The sequence below is a fragment of the Adiantum capillus-veneris genome, chromosome 23 (assembly GCF_014529385.1).
Source record: "Adiantum capillus-veneris isolate H3 chromosome 23, ASM1452938v2, whole genome shotgun sequence".
Lineage (NCBI taxonomy): Eukaryota > Viridiplantae > Streptophyta > Polypodiopsida > Polypodiales > Pteridaceae > Adiantum > Adiantum capillus-veneris.
Genome location: NC_140953.1, coordinates 131,151,166 through 131,171,427, shown reverse-complemented (window position 1 = coordinate 131,171,427; position 20,262 = coordinate 131,151,166). Strand labels below are relative to the sequence as shown.

The window sequence follows — 20,262 nt, the reverse complement described above, 5'->3', positions numbered from 1 at the left end:
CAACAGTTCATAATTTTATGTGTATGTGTGTGTGGTGCATTTAATGCCAAAGAGGGATTTCCTTTTTTCTCTTTGTCTTGAGAAGGCAAATCTGCCTACAAGTCGTGTGAATCTCCTATTTTTAGGAGTCAAACACCCTTTTTTTTTGAGGGCCCATTGCCACTGCCCGGCCGCCCACTGGCGGATGTGAATTGCTGCGGTAAGCGGTATTGAAATCCGTTGTCGGGTCCGGACGAACTGACAGGCGCTGACTCCGACTGCTCCGTCCGGCGGCCCTTGACCCGCTGGCGAGCGGCTACTCTGCCCGACTGCCCAGAGCCCGCCTGGCCTAACTCCGTCTATCCGGTGTGCCCCGCTTATCCCACGCGCTCAATCCTTTTTAAAGGGATTTTCGGGTCCACCCTTGTTGGGCCCCCCTTCCCACGCCTGCTGAGGTCCGCCCTTAACCAAGCTCCCGGGCCTGTAAGAGCTTCTTCCCGCGGCCTTCATTTCCAATTCCAAAAGCCTCCAGGGCCAAGTCTTACTGCCTCAAGCCTCCGAGACCTTCAGGCAACCAGTCCCACAGGGCTAAGCTTGAAGTTGTTTTCACTTGCAAAGAAGCCAAAGCAACTAAAGCATTCCTACAAAAGGACAAAACTCCTTTAAGCATCGGAAGCAATGAGCTTCACCGCGTAAAGCAAAGGACATTACCTCCTTGTGAAGAGGGGCTTCACCGACACGACGGTGAAGAGGAGCTTCACAAAAGGGGGAATCTCTCTCTCTCTATCTCTCTCTCTCTTTCTTACAATGAACCCTTAAAATTTGCAACCGAGCATACAAATTTACAAATAAATTTTTTCTATCATCAATTGTGCTCGTGTAAAGAGGCAGACACTGGCTAGGAGAGTCTCCTAAGCTAAGACCCCTCTATCAGCACAAATGAGGAACAAGGGAATAGAAAAATTCAATGGGGAGGGATTTCACACTTGGCAAACGAAGTTAAGAGGCTACCTTATGAAAAAAATGTTTGTGGTCTGTCATCAGCACTGCCTTAGAGCAACAAGCCGAACCCGATGGAGTGCACACTAGGACATCTACACTCATAGCAAGTGCACAGAATTTGGCCAAAGACAAACAAGCATTGGGAATCATCATCACCTCCTTGCATGACAACTACGTACATTTCATAGATAAATGTAAGCATGCACATGATGCATGGCATGTCCTAGAAAGTAATTTTGGAGCTAGGGCCAAAAGAAGCAAAGTTAGTCTTAAAAGACAGCTTTACAAAGTTACTATGATTGAAGGGGAGGACATTGCTAGCCTAGTGAATAGGCTTAAGAGCATTGTCACGCAGCTCGCTTATATCCAAGTTGAAGTACCAAAAGATGACAAAGTGGCCATACTATTAAGTGCACTTCCACCTTCTTATGACCACTTAGTCACAATTCTTGAAGAAAAGGAACCAGCACCACCATTTCAAGATGTCATCAACTCAGTCAAGCAGAAGAAAGAAAGCAAAGAGGTTCACTCACCTCATCAGGAGGAGTTTTTATCGCAACATCTTCAAGGGGAAGGCATTCGCCATTAACATCGACAAACGGAAGAAAGTGTTATGAATGTGGAAGAATGGGACACGTAGCGAAAGACTGCTACACAAACAAACCTTGCAACAAATGTGGTAGGAAGGGACACCCTCCTTCTCGGTGCTACTCAAATGGAGGCAGTAGCAGTGGAGAAAGCAGCAACAGTAGAAGCAACGAAGACAAGAGACCTGACAGAGGATCAGCTCACATAGTAGAAGACAAAAAGGATGAAGACGAGAGCAACGTTGTCTTTTATGAAGACCCATTTTGAAGATGCAGACTCTCTACTTGTAGGGGAGGACTTTTTCCCTGTGTGGATACCATCCTATCATCCTGTGTGGACATCACCATCCTTTGTGGATTTTTCTTGTGTGGATTTTACCATCCTCTGTGGATATCACCATCCTTTGTGGACTTTATTTTCCTGTGTGGATATCACCATCTATGTGGATTTTGTTAGCCTGTGTGGATCATGCATCTTCAGTATCTTGTCTTAGTCCAAACCTCAAGGGGAGGATTGTAAAGTGTGAGCTTTGTCCTAAAAGTGTGAGTCAAGGAGAGGAGAGTGGATTTATCCCACATGCTCTGGAGCAAGGCTGTAGAGCTACTTAAAGCTCATTTCGTGAATAAATAAACACAACTCCATTTTGCACTACATGCTTGTCTATGGTGAGCTTGTGCTAAGCTAAGTCAATACTCAAGATTGTGTTTATGAGTCCAAGCTAACTCTATCTTGGAACCTAATTCACTTGAGTGATAACCTTGCTTACACACACACCCACGCATTGACGCTATGTTTCTCTTTCATCTACCATAGCTAGCACGATCCATTCCCAACACCCCGTAAAATACGAATGTTCGTACACTGCCACTTCAGCAGCGCAAATCCCAAGTCGTCCGCACAGCCTGCCACGTCGATAGTCGCTACGCAATTCGGTCCTTTGCTTTGATTTTCAAGGTCGGTCGGGATACGATAAGTTGGTAAAACTTATTAAATTAGTAATCATTAATTTGAGCCACTCGGATAAGTGCCATAAGTTGGTTAAACTTCTTCAGCTTCTTCCCAAGAGATTCTAGGCCCTTCTGTCCAAGCTCTGTCTATTAGGCCATGCCACGTCATCATTTTGTGACAGGAATCCACGTATGACGAGTCTTTTCAGAAAAGCATTGCTCGCGAACATGGGCACTACAGTAAAGTTCTCATCTTCGTTTCATCCACAAACTGAAGGACAGTCATACGAGGAAAATTCTTCCGTCCTAGATCTGCTCAAATGTTATGTATCAGAGCACAAGGCAACTTGGGAACACCATCTACAATTGGTTGAATATGCTTACAATAACATTGTGCATACGTCAACACGCAAGGCGCCATTTGAAATAGTGGAAGGAGGGAAGAAAGCCCTACCCATTTTGCAGACTAAGGACAAGATATTTGAGGCAGACAAGTATGTGCAAGATATGAACGAAACTTACAGGAAGATAAAGATAGCTCTTGAGAAGACTCATGCTAAGCAAAAGGAAGTTGTTGATTGTTACCGTCGTGAACTTGTATTTTCACTTGGTGATCGGGTACTTTTGCCCTTTGAAACAATCAGGTTAAGGAAAAGGAAAGGCAAGGAACATTTGTTTCCAAAGCTCAATATGCAATATTATGGTCCTTTTCAGATTATAGATAAAGTCAGGTTAAGGAAAAGGAAAGGCAAAAGTACCCAATCACTTGGTGATTGGATACTTTTGCGCTTTGAAAAGGTCAGGTTAAGAAAAAGGAAAGGCAAGGAACATTTGTTTCCAAAGCTCAATATGCAATATTATGGTCCTTTTTAGATTTTAGATAAGATCAACGATGTAGCTTGTCGCAAAATGATGACATGGCATGTCCACAGAAATTGACAAGATTTAAAATTATAAGTTGTTCCCAACTTATAGGGTCCCGTCCGATGGGGCCTTGGGGACACTAGAGAAATAAAGAGAGAGAGAGAGAGCGAGAGAGAGAGAGAGAGAGAGAGAGAGAGAGAGAGAGAGAAAACTGTTGACGTGGCAGCTATACATACGCCCCACGTTTTGCGTCAGCTGATAATGTCGCAGTTGTATTGAATTCAATGATTTGCGCTGCAGTTAGGGCAGCGCCAACTTTTGGGGGGATGATACTTTTGAGTTGAAGCGTTTCATGTACTACTTCTGGGAGGCCTTGGAGCCTTTAAATAGGAACTCAGAGGGCCTCCTACCTCAGTCTTGCTAACAAGCAGCTGAGCAGAGAGAACCCTCACACTCTATAACGTTTTTCAAGCATTAATATAAAAATAAATACCGAAAGGGGCGCCAGACTTTGAGGCCTATATCTCTGGGCACGGAACTACGTCGGGCCGTGTCGACTCAAGTGAATTGTGATTGAAGTTGTGAAGTGTTTTTAAGTGATTCTCTTGTGTGTAGCCCTAGATTCTCAACTTGGGATGTCCAAATCTGTTACATTGGTATAAGAGCTCAGTCGGTTTTTTCCTTCTAGCGGGAAAATTCGATCCCTTTTTACCGCGAGAACATGGATTCAAGTGACGAATCCCGCAAGAATCAGACGAACCCACCCGATGATTCTGGATCAAGTGAAAGCACGAAAAATCCTAATGGAACAGCAGACAAAGAGTACAGGCCACCCCGGCTTACGGAGTATGAACGAATGGAGATGTAGCGTCAACAACAAGTTGATGCTTGTGCGAAGCAGATGCTCCAGTTTTCAAAGGATCCCTAGTATGCAAAATTTTTGACCCGGCACCCGATTGATGAGATGCATTCCCGGTGGTGTACGGCCATCGCTCCACCCTTGAAGTCAGCTCTGAAGAAACCTCTTGTTCCAGGGATGTTCACCAAAGATGAACTCGACGAAGTTGTCGAAAAACGAGTCAACCAACTTCTAGGGGCCACGAAGCATTCGAGGAGACGTAGCAAGGGAGCAGCCTACCCTAGTTACTTGGGTCATCGGTCTTCTTTTGCAAATGAATGAAAACAAAAGAAGCATGTACGCTTCAAGGGTGTGTCTAGTTCGCCTTCTGATAGTTCCAACAGCTCTTCCTCTTTTGATTCTGGTGATGAGGACAGAAAGGGCAAGAAACGACGAAAGAACCAAAGACATGGAAAGAGCAAGAAGAAGGCATAGAAAAGCAGATCCCACCGAAGATCTTGAAAATTTTCTAGCACTTATGAGGAGGATTCATCCTCTTCTGAGAGTTCAGACTCTGAGGACCAGATGTTTTATTCAAAGAGAAAGCACTTTTATAGAGTAAATCAATACGACTTTCTTGAAGATAAGAACAAAAAGACCAATGAATTCAAGGAGGGGAGACAAGAAGTAAAATTTGATACCTTTTCAGGGTTTAGAGATGCTCACAGGGCCCTCGCTTTTATTCAAGAATTTCACATAGCTTTTTCTAGAGGGCGCTACTCAGACCACTCAAATATCAAGAGGGCAACATCTTATTTGAAGAGTAGTCCACTCTTCACTTACGAAAAGAAGCACCGACAAAGTGGCTAAAATTTAAGTGACTTTTTATTTCCTCTTGCCTCACTCAGGAGTACAAACGTGATGTGATTACAGCTTGGAATCATCTTCGGATGACCAAGGGAGAAACTTTGGATTTATTTTGGGAAAGGTTTTGTGCCTCTTCCTGCAAAAAGGTCAATTTCAAGCAGCACATCGAGCGATTTTGTTGTGGACTACCCAAAGAAATTCGAGATTACTACTTACTACAGAATTCCGAGTCCATATAGCAATTGATGGGACATGCTAAGCAAGGGTTTGCTAGCATTCGGGTAATCTGACGTATCCAATTGATCAAGTTTTGACACCAAGGACAAAATTCAACAAATGATAACAAAAGAAGAGGGAAGTTCCAGAAAAAGGAGGCATTGGAGTTATGTTAGTGTAATCGAGGACAATTACTCTTCTTTAAGTGAGGGGTATGTGACAAGACAACATTTGGGACAACTTTTGGGTTATTTGAGGTTTTGGTGATGCCTTTTGGCTTAACCAATGCTCCTGCGACATTTTAACCGGATGATGAACACGATTTTTCGAGAGTACAAGCTATTTGTTGGCACTTTCTTTGACGATATCATTGTTTTCTCCAAGAATGAGGCAGAACATAGAGATCATCTGCTTCAGGTCTTTCAAGAATTACGAGATCACAAGAGATACACTTTTTGGGACACATTGTGTCAGCAACAGAAGTGCAAATGGATCCGGCCAAGATAGAGACTATCCGTGATTGGCCCGATTTGAAGAATGTCTAGAAAGTTAGAAGCTTCTTGGGACTGTGTTCGTACTACAGGCGGTTCATTCGAAAGTTTGCAGAGGTTGCTTCCCCTTTGCATATCTTGACACAGAAAGCAGTCCCTTTCTCGTGGGGACCCACAGAGGTGACTGCCTTTCAGACTTTGAAAGAGAAATCGACTACGGGACCAGTTTTGACTCTGTCGGACTTGCAGAAGTCTTTTGAAGTATATTGTGATGCTTGTGGTCGTAGTCTGGGTGCGGTATTAATGCAAGAAGGCCGTGTCATTGCTTACAAGAACCGATTGTTCTCAAGGCCGGAATTGACAGCACAGATTTATGAGATAGAGCTTTTGGCGGTAATCCATGCTCTTACTCAATAGCGGCACTACCTACTCAGAGCGGATTTTACTGTCTTTACAGACCATCAGAGTTTGCTATCGGAAACGCATATGCGGTGGGCAAACATCTTGTCACAATTTCACTTCCAGATTGTCCATGTTCATGGACAGAAGAATGTGGTGGCAAATGCTTTGTCTCGAAAGCCATTAGTTCTGGCTATTTCCGCGATACATCATAGGAGCTTCGAGGATATGGTTTTGCAGATGTTTTCACTCGAATACGGATGGGGACAGTAGCAGGATATTCCATTCAGGATGGCTACTTAATGAGAAAAACCATGTTGTGCGTTACATAGCTGTTGAGGGAAAAGGTTATGACTGAATGCCATTGTCCACCTTTTACGGGTCACCGCGGCATCGCTACCACCATGAAAGGGGTAGAGAGATACTTCTTTTGGCCGAGACTAAAGAAGGATGTGGAAGAGTTTGTGCGCAATTGCTTGGTATGCCAGAAGGTCAAGTTTGACAGCCATAAAGCACAGGGATTGTTACAGCCTTTCCCCATACCCACCCGCCCCTCGGAAAGTATTGAAATGGATTTCATTTTTGATCTCCCGAGAACACAGAGTGGTCACGATGGTATCTGGACTGTTATGAACAGATTTAGCAAGCAGGCTCATTTCATTCAAGTCAAGAAAACAGTCAAGCCGGATCACTTAGCGAGATTATTTGTGGCCCAGATTTTCAGATTACATGGCATGCCTGAGACGATTGTCTCCAACAGGGACCCCAGATTTACAAGTTTGTTTTGAAAGGCAATTTGGGAGAACATTGGCACGCGATTGCAATTCTCGTCATCATTCCACCCGCAGACTGACGGGCAATCTGAGATTGCCAATTCAGTGGTTTTAGATTTATTGAAGTCTTATATCTCGGATCAGAAGACTCAATGGGAAAAGTATCTACCTTTGGTGGAATTTGCCTACAGTAACACGATACACTCTTCGACGGGGAAGGCGCCATTTGAGATTGTTGAAGGTTCTGCGAAGGTTCCACCCTTCCTAAGCACGAAAGATAAGATTTTTGAAGCGGATGAGTATACGCGCGACTTAGACACGGCTTTTGCCAAGGTCCGCGAGGCTTTGCAGAAATCTCAAGAACGATAGAAAAAGGCAACGGATCGCCATCGTCGCGATCTGAAATTGAAGGAGGATGATTGGGTGCTCTTACGTTTTGAGAAGGCACGCCTGAGAAAGAAGAAGGGAAAGGAGAGGCTTTTTCCAAAGCTTAGTATGCGATACTACGGACCTTTCCAGATCTCCGAAAAGATCAATGATGTCTCCTTCCGACTGAAACTGCTTGACACTTTGAGGATTCACAACGCATTTCATGTGAGTCTCTTGAAACCTTTCAAAGGTGATGTGACTGAAGATGGGGAGCCCGATGAGCAACCCGAAGTGGAAGAAAACGAGGAGATCCTTGTTCTTGAGCAAATTTTGGCGCATAAGGACAGAAAGAATAAGGGTAAAGTACGAAGGCGGTTCTTGGTTAAGTTCAAGAAGTATCCTGCATTGGATGCAAAGTGGATGGCGGAGGAGGACCTAGCAGATACTCCTCAGATTGTGAACCTTTACCTTGAAGCTTTTGGTTTAGCATAGTCTACTCCAAATCAAACCCCGAATTCAGCTTGGCCGCGGATCTGGTGCAGTGGGTTGCACAAGAGGGGAGTTACTCCGCTCCTTTGTCAATAGATGCCTTGAATTTTAGAATACTAGAGTCATTGATGTCTCTTTGAGCTTCAGGGATACTGAGAGCTGACAGTATTCTGCTGTATGACTTTATGAAATGGAATTCCTGAATATGAATGCTGATAGACGAAATGATTGCAGCATTTTGGGCTAATTGATCTCGAATAGACATGGTTGCAATAGGGGTTAGTCAATCGGACATCGATGAGGTCCCAACTGGATCTAGATGCGATTGCTAGCTACATTGCCAATAAATCATGGTCTAAGATCTAAATGAATGTTGGATGTCTGGTGATGTCCTATGATGTTGTGTGATGTGACTGTCGATTGGTACATGTTGTAGATGTGTGTTCCTAATACGTAGGTACTAACAATCAGTGTCTGCTAAGACAGTTTACGGCTTCTGTCTGTTTTGCAGGCGTAATCGAGGGCGATTACAATGCTTTCAAGAGGAGGGTATGTCACAAAATGGTGACCTGGCAAACTCTAACACACATAGCAATATGGGCAGCAGATTCGGTGAGCAGGGCAAGCCCGAGAAATAAATGCAGCAGTGACACATGGCATTTTTTCAAAAATTGCGATGTTTTGCTGACGTGGCAAGTCCATACGGACAGTCCCGTGATTTGCGGCGGAACTTGCGGCTTGATTTACGTTGGCTGGATGGCAACTTTTGGATGTTGCTTTTTCAACACTATTCTGCTTGCTTTATTGAACGCAAGTGATGAGACAGAAAGAGAAGAGTCTTTTGCTTTATTTGTGAAAGCCTTTAGAGGCAGATTCTTTTATGGGCAGCTTTTAAATTTCCAGCTTTCGGGGCTCTGCTTTTGGCATCCCTTGTCACTCTTTATAAGTGAAGTTGGTCTCTCACTTCTCAGAGCATCTGGACACAGAGTTTGAGAGTGAGACCCAACCGCACTCTTGTACTTTGAACTCAGATTAATACAAAAAGAAATACCGAAAGGGGCACAAGTCTTTGGGGCCAATATCTCTAGGCACGGAACTCCGCCGGGCCAGTGTAAATCAATTGTGAACTGTGAACTGTTTTGAAGTGGTTATTTGGTGCTGTCGCGGTCGATTCTTGACTTGGAGTGTCCAAGTCTATTACAAGCACCACCGAGTTCCAACCAATGGAATAGATCCCGGTCGAGAGGCCTATACCCTAGCAAGAGAAGAAAAAGAAGAAGAGGTTTACCAACTTATAGAACATGAATCGAGTGGCCTTAAAATCAAATGGGTTAGGATTGAAAATCCTAACACCCAACAACTTACAGAACTTTGGCCAATGGGGCCTAACCTTAAAATGAAGCAACACACGCAAACATAGAGAGCAAAATTGTGTGATAATCCATGATGATGTGGCAGTGCATACCAACAACTCTCTAGGGGCTTGCTTTTGGGGCCTAATGCTTTTGAATCTCCTGCTTTTCATGTATTGCTTTTGGGGCTCTGCCTCTAGGCATCCTTTGTACTGTTTATAAGAGCCTCTAGGCCAATCTTCAGAGAGCATCTAGAGGCAGAGTCTCGGAGAGTTGGACCCTTAGGGAGTTGAACCTTTACTAAGCAATAATAGAGAAATAGCAAAAGGAACTCCAATCTTTGGGGCTATTGCCGTCTCGAAGTGGAACTCCCCCACTTCACGTCTCTCGTGAGGATTCTCTCTCTCTCTCTCTCTCTCTCTCTCTCTCTCTCTCTCTCTCTCTCTCTCTCTCTCTCTCTCTCAAGAAGGAGGTATGCGAGGAGGTTCACATGGGAGAGCACTTGAGGGTTCAGCTTACTCTCGAGGAGGAGCGATTGCGCCAGATGAGGAAACACAATGTTAGGATCACTGGCCTTAAAGAGGGACCTTCAGCAGAGGAGGATGCACGAGAGCTTTGTAGCCAACTAGGCTACAAAGAGACTATGCCTTTTACAAAGGCATGGCGAGCTGGCCGTGACACCACTCGAGCTCGCCCGTTGATCATACAGTTACGAGCAAATGAGGACAGCACCACCTTTTTTCGCAAAAGGGTGCTCTTACGAGGCCTCCAGGGCGGCCATATCTTTATGGACGAGGACCTCACTAGGATGCAGATCGAGCACAGGAAATCATGCATGCCCAGGGTCCTTCAGGCACGGAAAGAAGGTAAAAAGGCCTTCTTTCGAGATGGTAGAATCTTCATCGACGGCCGCCCAATCTCATAGGGATTCGGGACCTATGAGACACATACACTAGCACAAGAGACACCACTCAGAGGGGCAGTCTGGAACTACAATGGTTCTATATGGACACATCCGGAGCGCCTAGAGGAGATCATCAGTGAGCATGACTTTGTATGTTTTACGGAGACACATGAGAGCCCAGAGAGAGGACTACCTGTAGTCACAGGATTCCAGTGGGAGTCGACTTACAGGACCATCACCAGACAGAGTACAGCTCGGGGGTCAGGAGGGGTGGCCATACTATTCAAACAGAGCTTACACAACCGGATACAGGTGATGAGTAGAGACGAGGAGGCATGCTATATGTAGGTACGGCTAGAGCTCACCCACGAGAGAGGGCTATACATTGCCATATGCTACTTTTCACCACATGGATCACGATATGCTATCCAAGACCCCTACTCTCGACTGTCGGAGGACATTTCTCACTACACATCACTCGGGGAAGTCCTCCTCATGGGGGACTTCAACGGGAGGACACAGAGCCGACAGAGTGAGATCTATGATATGGAGCAGCCGGAGATCATGAGGGCACTTGATGCAGAGGACATGGGGGTGAGTAGAGTGTCTGCAGATGGGGGACAGGACAACACTGGATATGGCAGACACCTTCTTGAGCTTGGCAGCAGGCACCATCTCGTTATTTATAACGGGATGGCGAGGTGGCCAGATTCTGGGGGATTCACTTGCTTCCCACACAGTGGCGGAAGAGAGCACAGTAGACTATTTGTTGGGCTCTACCCAGACAGCAGAGCTTATACACTCCTTCAGCGTTGCACGCACACCGATAGGGGCGGATCATACTTATCTCACATTCTCCCTTTTTGCTACACAGCTTGCTGACCCCCCCGCCTCCCCCCCTCACACTTACACTACCATTTCTTTCACTCATGAGCTCACTCCTGTTTATATACATCACCTGCATGAGCACCTTATACACTTAGACCCCACAGCACCTCTGGACACACTCACCACACACATTACATCCATCTTACACGAGTCAGCCACTCAAAGTTTCCCACATCGCATACACACACACCCTCCACGCACTGGCACTATGCCACAAAACAGGTGGTACAACGACGAATGTCGAGATCTACACAGACACCTACATATACTGGAGATCAGAGGGGAGATTACACATCGCCAGGCTCAGCGCAAGATGCAGACACTTACCCGTCGTAAAAGACGGGAGTGGGAGGAGCACCAGTATTGGGACATCTATCATTTATTCATGAGCAAGAATAGTGCTGAGGCATGGCGTCGGATCAGACCTCCCAGGCCATCCACTCCTATTCAGGACCCAGCGACATGGCACAGATATGCGGAGAGCTTATACGAGATCCCAGGACAGCCACCCATACCTACGCCATCGGCTACCCGACCCACATCATCTACTTTCTTCACCACCCACATGGTGAAGAAAGCTATATCCCACCTACAGCATGGGAGGGCTAGAGATCAGGCAGGCCTACAGGCAGAGCATCTTATATATGGACGTGATGCATTGGCACCACTCATTGCCCACCTCTTCAACCGCGCGCTTTCAGAGGGATTCCCAGAGTCGTGGACAGCGCACACCATCGTGCCTATCCACAAATCTGGGGATGCCATGGATCCTAGCACATATCGCACTATCATGATTGGTCCTATACTGGCCAAACTATATGGCGCGGTTTTAGAGGAGGAGCTCAGTTCTCTAGCAGAGGGAGAGGGCATGAGGACACCAAGACAGGCAGGCTTCCGCCGAGCTTTCTCTACTATTGATCATATCTTCACCCTTCGTTGTCTGATCGACCAGACACGGGTGAGGAAGAGGAGATTATATTGCTGCTTCGTTGACTTCCGCAAAGCATTTGACACAGTACCTAGGGAGAGACTTTTCCGATGTCTGGCTGCGCTTGGGATTGGAGAGGAGATGGCATGGGGGATCTATGCATTGTATGAGCATGTATCTGGCAGAGTGAGATGCCCGGGTGGATTATCTGACACCCTTGTGAGCACCATTGGTGTGAAACAAGGTTGCCCCCTATCACCTACACTCTTTGGTCTATACATTGACGAGATTGTAGACTTCATCTTGCACAGGGGTGGAGAGGGTGTGGATATTGCAGGGACTATTGTACACATACTCTTATATGCAGATGATATTGTCCTGATGTCAGAGACGGCAGAGAGACTACAACTACATTTGCAGGCCCTGGATGATTTCTGCTCACAGAGAGGACTCACGGTGAACCTTGGCAAGACCAAGGTTCTCATATTCCATACATCGGCTCAGATTCGTCGACAGAGTAGATTTACAGTAGCTGGAGGGGATATAGAGGTGACAGGCTCATATGTATATCTGGGGGTTACATTCACCGCAGCATCAGGGACCTTCTCCATGACACAGGCAGCCAGAGATAGACTTACCAGAGGATACGCATCACTAGCTCTGATGGAGAGACAATGCCACCAGGCCCACTTCCAGGAGCCCCGGACGAAGGGGTGGCTCTTCGACACACTGGTCACACCTACACTCATGTATGCCTCGGCCATTTGGGGACCGGGACTGGCAGACTCAGTATGGACACAGATAGAGAGGCCACAGATTATTATGATCTTCAGGATGATTCGCAGCAAGCCATCAGTTCCACACGACATTATTAGAGCTGAGCTGGCTGCACCACCGATGTTGGTAGAGGCACTCTTTCAGACTGTTTGCCTTCTTCGCAGATTCAAAGATATGGATCCAGGTAGGATCTCTCATAGAGCCTTCATTGCATCTAGAGAGATGGCACAGGCAGGGGACACTAGCTCATGGTATGCCCAGACAAGAGATTGGCTAGCTCAGCACGGTTTTGATATCGATAGACTACCACCACTCCAGTATGACACCCAAGCCCCGACCTATACCCTCTCACGCTCTGAGCGGAATAGGGTCATCAGACAAGAGATATGGCATACATATATTCAGAGGACATGGCGCAGGCCCACAGACACCCTACCTCCTAAAATGCTATATTACTATGAGCATTTTCTGAGGTTCTCAGAGCAGGGATTCATTGAGATTCCATTATACATGCAAGAGTACATGCCACACCGACTTCGGGTCAACATTGGCCAGCTACGAGTGTCATCACATCAGCTAGAGATTGAGAGTGGCAGAGCCAGAGGCATACCACGAGAGGAGCGTACATGCCAGATTTGCCAGACGGAGGTGGAGAGTGAGGAGCATTTTGTCATGAGATGCCCAGCATATACAGAGCTGAGAGAGAGATATGGCATTGGAGACTCATTACAGCAGCATATGATAGGCCGAGAGCAGAGGAGGTTTGGCCAGTTCCTGGTTGCGGCTTTAGAGGTTCGAGAGCAGTTGTTACAGCCACACCAGAGTCAGGATAGCAAGACACAGACTACCATCACACAGTTTTTCCGACGAGCAGGGCCAGACCCCCCCACACTACCTACACAGAGTAGAGGGCTTACCCTTCTGCAGGCAGAGTCTCAGAGGGCACGTCGGAGACCGAGGCTCCCAGGATACAGGACATATGGGTGTCACCAGAGGGAGATCTCGAGGATACTAACCTTACACCATCAGTATCTAGAGCAGAGTCATGTACCAGCACCAACGGATCCAGCATTCCAGAGATACCTAAGCAGGCCACCACCGATGTACCACATTCTCTACCCTACATATGTTGCTTGTTTTTAGATACCCTCCCTATCATCTCATGGTGGTATCACCTTGCAGCCCCTAGTTGAGCCTGATGATGCGTGAGCACACCTCGACACGAGGACCCACACTATACATTGTACACCACATGCACCACCCTACCACACCCTTTTGCATAGTATAGGCTCATTTCAGTTTGTACCCTTTTTTTTTAATTTTCCGATGCCTAGAGCATCAACACATGTATATGATATTGTCTCATAGGTCGAGTTCGGCCTTTCGAAGACGTTAATAAAGCTTTCTCTCTCTCTCTCTCTCTCTCTCTCTCTCTCTCTCTCTCTCTCTCTCTCTCTCTCTCTCTCTCTCTCTCTCTCTCTCTCTCTCTCTCTCTCTCTCTCTCTCTCTCTCTCTCTCTCTCTCTCTCTCTCTCTCTCTCTCCTGCGCATTACACATACTACACCACATTCCATCATACCACACCACAGGGAGTAGCTTTACACTTCATGTTCTTAGTTTGTACCATTTTATTTTTCTCGATGCCTGACGCATCAACACATGTATAGGATGTTGTCTCATAGGTCGAGTTCGGCCTTTTGAAGACGTTAATAAAGCTTTCGACTTGTATCAGTTGTTCTTGAGTAGAGACTCAGCACTCCCCTCCCCCAGTGATTACTTCTCCTGATGTGTGGGGCCAGTATGCGACATCGTTATATACGGTTCCTGGGCAGGATCCCCTTCCAGATCCTACAGAGCCATGTCCACCTACGAGCACCTTCTTTACCACTGAGATGGTAAAGAGAGCCATTGACAGGATGAGGACCAGGAGGGCTTACGATCATGACGGTCTAGTAGCGGAGCACTTTATACATGCTAGGGATATGCTGATGGAGGTTCTTGCAGTGTTGTTCAATCGTGCCATGTGTGAGGGATTACCTGAGACTTGGAGGTTGTCTACTATTGTGCCTATATTCAAGGCAGGTGATCCTACAGAGCCTGGAAATTACCGCACTATTATGGTTGGACACACACTGGCACGATTGTATGCATCCATTATTGAGCAGCAGTTGAGTAACTGGGCAGAGGGTGAGGGTGTACGGGCAAAGGGACAGGCAGGTTTCAGGAGGGGTTTCTCCACTCTTGACCATATTCTGACGCTCAGAGCTATCATTGAGGAGGGCAGGTCACATGGGAGACGGATTTATTGTAGCTTTGTGGATTTCCGCAAAGCATTTGACATGGTACCGAGAGCTCGACTGATGCGCAGACTGCAGGAGATGGGGGTGCCCACAGTGTTGATTTGGGGGATTATGGCTTTATACAGATTAGTGATGGGACATGTACGCACCCCAGAGGGGATATCTGACTTAGTTCACTCCACTATCGGGGTGAAACAGGGTTGCCCATTGTCTCCTACTCTATTTGGTATGTATGTTGATGAGGTGTCTGATTACATTGACAGAGAGGGTGATAGAGGTGCCCAGCTGGCAGGGACGTGGATCCCATTGTTGTTATATGCTGATGATATTGTCTTGATCTCTGACTCACCAGAGGGTATGCAGCGACAGTTGGATGCATTACACAGTTTTGCAGAGGATAGTGGATTGTCTGTAAACCTTGGTAAAACCAAGGTCATGGTGTTTAACACCACACCGCAGTGGATCAGGAGATCGGCACCGACCTTCATGTATGGTCAAGAGATTGTGGAGTATACAGATGCATACACTTACCTTGGGATAGTCTTCACTGGGCCGAGGTTTTCTTTGGGGAGAGCAGCAAAGACTAGACTAACCAGAGCTTATGCGGCCTTGGGAGGCTTGGAGAGGATGTGTTCGCAGGTTCAGTTCCAGGAACCTCGGACAAAGTTATGGCTCTTTGATACTTTAGTAGCCTCAGCTATGATGTATGGGGTACAGGTATGGGGACCTTGTGTAGGCCAGGATGGTTGGAGACGTATGGAGAGGCCCTTGGTATCTATGATCTCCCGATTGATTAGAGCCAAGGCCTCCGTACCTCACGCGATCATTCGAGCAGAGCTAGCTGCCCCCCCCATGGAGATTGAGGCGCTTACCAGATCAGTGTCCTTTGTGCACAGCCTATGGGATACTACTAGAGACAGATATGCTAGATTGGCCCTTGAGTCTTCCAGACAGTTAGCTCTACAGGGGGACACTTCATGCTGGTATGCACAGATGACTTCATGGTTTCAGACGCATGGCTTCACCATGGACAGATTGCCCCCTTTCCAGTATTCTCTTCAGGCACCCTCGCTGTCTCTTACACGGGTGGAGATCACTAGACTCGCTGTCTCTTACACGGGTGGAGATCACTAGACTCATTCGTCAGGACCTGATCCAGCTCGACACCAGGAGGACATGGATAGAGCCGCCTCAGGAGTTGAGCACGAAGATGGCTTTCTATAGAGAGCATCTTCTCCACCTCACAGGAGATGGGTTTGTGATTCGACCCAGCTACATGGACACACATATGTCTCATGGTTGCGTTGTGCCATTGGTCAGATACGCACATCCTCACATCAGCTCGAGATTGAGACTGGTAGATTCAGAGGGATACCAGCAGACAGCAGGATATGCCGATTATGCCAGAGAGAGCCAGAGACAGAGTTGCACTACATATGTCATTGCACAGTGTTCTATGAGATACGGGGGCGTTTCCACTGCTTATTCAGAGAGGGTTTTGGTCCTCTATCTAGGGTCATGAGTTATGAGGATCAGAGATGTCTTGGACTATATCTACTTGAGTTACACAGGTATAGAGACACTTTACTAGGGAGAGCTAGAGAGAGGCAGTCCCAGAGACACATTACAGATTTCTTTTCACTAGATATGGGACAGCCAGAGGAGCAGCCACCACTGCAGAGCTCGTCCCACACTCATTCGACCACTACTGGCACTCTCATCGACCGAGCATTGGAGCTACAGAGATACAGACGACCGCGACTGAGGAGAGGAGCTACACAGCATCGACGGAGACTACAACAGAAGATTCGAGCCATACTCTCTCGACATCCAGAGTGCAGATGAGGATGGATCCTCACCATTTCTTCCATCTTTGTTTCACACACTGTTACATCCAGTTTACCAAGTACCTATTGTATCAGCTGCTACACCCACGTAGTTTTAGATTGTAGTAGTAGTAGTAGTATTTTGTTCCACTTCTAGTTCTTTTCTAGTTCTTTTGTACCCAGACATGGTATTAGATTCACTATTTTGTAACTGATTGGTCTCATAGGTCATTTTGGCCTTTTGAAGACGTTAATATAACATTTCATTTCATTTCTCTCTCTCTCTCTCTCTCTCTCTCTCTCTCTCTCTCTCTCTCTCTCTCTCTCTCTCTCTCTCTCTCTCTCTCTCTCTCTCTCTCTCTCTCTCTCTCTCTCTCTCTCTCTCTCTCTCTCTCTCTCTCTCTCTCTCTAACAACAACGTCATGGACTAAAGTGGTTAGCACTAGTTACAAAGCCACAACAAAATGTAAATGCACCAAAGAAATGGATTGAGGTAGCCAAGAAAGGGAAAAGTACAGCATCAACACCCACATCCACTCTCATAAACATGACCTTGGAAGAGGAACAAAAACCTTCCTGATGCATCAGAGGGTGGGTGACGAGAGCATCGGAAAGTGAATATTCCATAGTCAGGAGGATTCCAACCTGAGTAAAAATTGTGCACAAGAAATGATGCATAAAGATGGGTTGTGAGAAGCTTTGGAGAAAAGCGGGATGTTTTTTGAGTGTTTTCCAGGAAAGCAGATGCTTTCCCGCGAGGAAGTCTAGCATCTGTGCATGAGGTTGCATTCAGGGACGCCTGAGGAGTGCTATGTAAGCATAGTTTTTCAGGTCACAAGCTTTTACTGAGTTTTTAAGCAAGCTCACACTTATTTTGATAAGTGACCGGCTGCCCACTTATAAAATAATTTTTTCAAACAACTCATAGACCCATTGCAGTTCCATACAGCTATCTTAATTTTAGTCCCATAGGTCTCGCACCATCAGGTGGTGCGTCTGTCTAAGATCACTACTCTCCCATCTCTGTAAAAGGCAATCTTCCCTCTTTCTCTTGTTGCCTGAATCTCTGGCATGACCTCCTGCATGTGTGCTAGCTGTGCTAAACTCAATTTTGCCAATGGCATTCGGATGGAACTCCTTGGTAATGGAAAAAGGCATATTGAGGAAAAAGGTAATGGCATTCGGATGGAACTTCTTGGTACTGGAAAAAGGTATATTGAGGAAAAAGGTAATGGCATTCGGATGGAACTCCTTGGTAATGGAAAAAGGTATATTGAGGAAAAAATACTGGCTACTGATAGAGGTGAGAAGTCAAATGAATGCTCGAGGCTCCTCACAATGGATAAAAAGCATCCTGAGTGATTGCAAAACACTGAATACAAGTGCACTCCATTGCGAACACAATGATATAGTAAAAGAAAAAGCAAGATGAGACAAATTATTCAAGCCTACAATGACCCCACATCCTAAAATGGCAAAAATAGCTACTATTACCTATACATGCAAGAATGTTTGAAGGAAACAAATGACCAGCCTCAACAAAAGCTGATAACAGACAAGCCCCACCAAGGACAAGATTGCAGAAAACAAAGTCATAAGAGAAGACTTTGACAGACAGCATGATGCTAATTTGAATTAATATAAAGGTGTATGATAGTTTAAGACAATTGATCCAGGTCACGTCTGAGAGGCTAATTCGATCCAAAATCCAAAAACTGACCAACAGCCGTAGCATCTCCACAAAATCTATTATATTCATCAATTCTTTTCTTCCACATGTGGAACTAATCTCTTGCCACGTAAACAAGTTCGCACATGAGCCACAAATACAAGGCTTGATTAAAATTACTGCATTGAAAAGGATGCCTTAAAGTGAATACAAATAGAACATATACCCTATCGGCGAAGAGGTTCTCACGTTTGCTGTTCCGAAAAAGAGCAAGTTGAAACTCTTCCTGAAATAAACAAAGAACAAAGATTAACCTGCTGCAGACCAAAAATCCTGTTCTGGTAAAAGATCGAAAAGTGCACTACCAGCACCTTGTGGATAAGCCCATCATCAATAACAGAGCTACTGATTTTCTTGAAAAGCTCATAAAGGGCTTCAACCTCACTAACACTGACTGTCAATCAAATACACACATTAGAATTAGTCCTTATGATGCTTCAGCATGGAAGTCACACAATCTGAGATAAAAGAGCAACAACTCAATGCAATAATGTTAATGATTTGTCAGCAGACAAAACAGAATAACTTCGTTTCTCTCTTCATTTTAAAAGCAGCAAGGGGAAAGGAGGGGTTTGGCACCGTGAAAAGGACGCCGGGGGGGGGGGGGGGGGGGGGGGGGGGGGATGCCGTGGTTAGCAGTAACAAATCCTAGAGGCTGCACTTAGCCTATGAGACAAATCAATGTACAACTGTGATATATCCTCTGGTCCAAAAAGAAGGGTAAAATGTACAACTGTGATATCTCCTCTGGTATCCCAAAAAGAAGGATAAAATGAACAGAAATAACACTGAAACAAAAAATGCGAGCGGTGACTGCCTGAAGCATACGATAGCAGGTAAAGGGGGATATGATGCCATAGCTCAATCTGAATCCACCAACGAGCAGCTAGACCTGGTGTGCTACATACATCAATGCAGAAGCATTCAAAGAGCCGAACAGCCACCTCTTAGTCTGGGGCACCTAAAAATGTGCCTGATGGCACTCTCTCTCTAGCATGGCTAGAGTTGCATAACCCGTAGTTACCAAGAACAAGAAATCAGAACGCCGTACAGGGAATGGAAATGGACATGAATTGACATTCTATGTCACGGATAAAACGCTAAATGGTGATTTTGGAACGGGAAGTTGGAATGGGAACAGGGAACAAAGCCTGAAAAGGACCATTCCCTGTAACTAAGGCATAACCTCGTGTCAATCTGGCTTTAGCAGTTGATCTCATATTGGAGGTAGCAAGGAAAACGACCCCTAGATATACCTATGAAGTGACCACGTCTACCTGGCCTGTTGCTAGTGTGAATGTAGCATGGCTCCTGCCCTGCCTTGATGTACGAAATACCATGCCCTTGGGTTTCCCAAGTCCACTATGAGGCTCCTTTGTGTACAAAAACCATTTAGGGCATGTTGATGTTGTTGTAGTCCTCCTAGAGACTTAGAAACCGGTATGATGTCATCAGCATATAGTATGATATGAACTGGTGTACCTGATAAGTCGACTTTGTCTCCACACAGATGTTCTAAAAAGTCGGCCACCTCATCGATGTATAGCCCAAACAGTGTGGGAGAGAGCAAACATTCTTGCTTCACACGGACGGTGCTAATACTCTCCGAAATACTTCCTGGGCATATGCCTCTCCCAGATATCCACTCAAACAAACAATAGATATCCCATGTCATCTCTAAGAGTAAACCAAGTGACTATAAGTGCCGGAATAGCCTCTTCTGTGGCACTTTGACG

General features: G+C 45.9%; 1 protein-coding gene across 3 annotated transcripts in view; it reads right to left on the bottom strand.

The window, feature by feature from the left end:
• LOC147428565 (calcineurin B-like protein 1) overlaps positions 1-20,262 on the bottom strand; it is a 119,423-nt gene that overhangs the window by 58,684 nt on the left and 40,477 nt on the right. For all 3 annotated transcript variants that reach the window (XM_086497187.1, XM_086497186.1, XM_086497188.1), the window contains 2 exons: positions 18,838-18,920; positions 18,693-18,752 (listed from right to left, as the gene is read on the bottom strand). In XM_086497187.1, the coding sequence (XP_086353313.1) occupies positions 18,693-18,752; positions 18,838-18,920 (143 nt within the window). The remainder of the gene's footprint in view (positions 1-18,692; positions 18,753-18,837; positions 18,921-20,262) is intronic.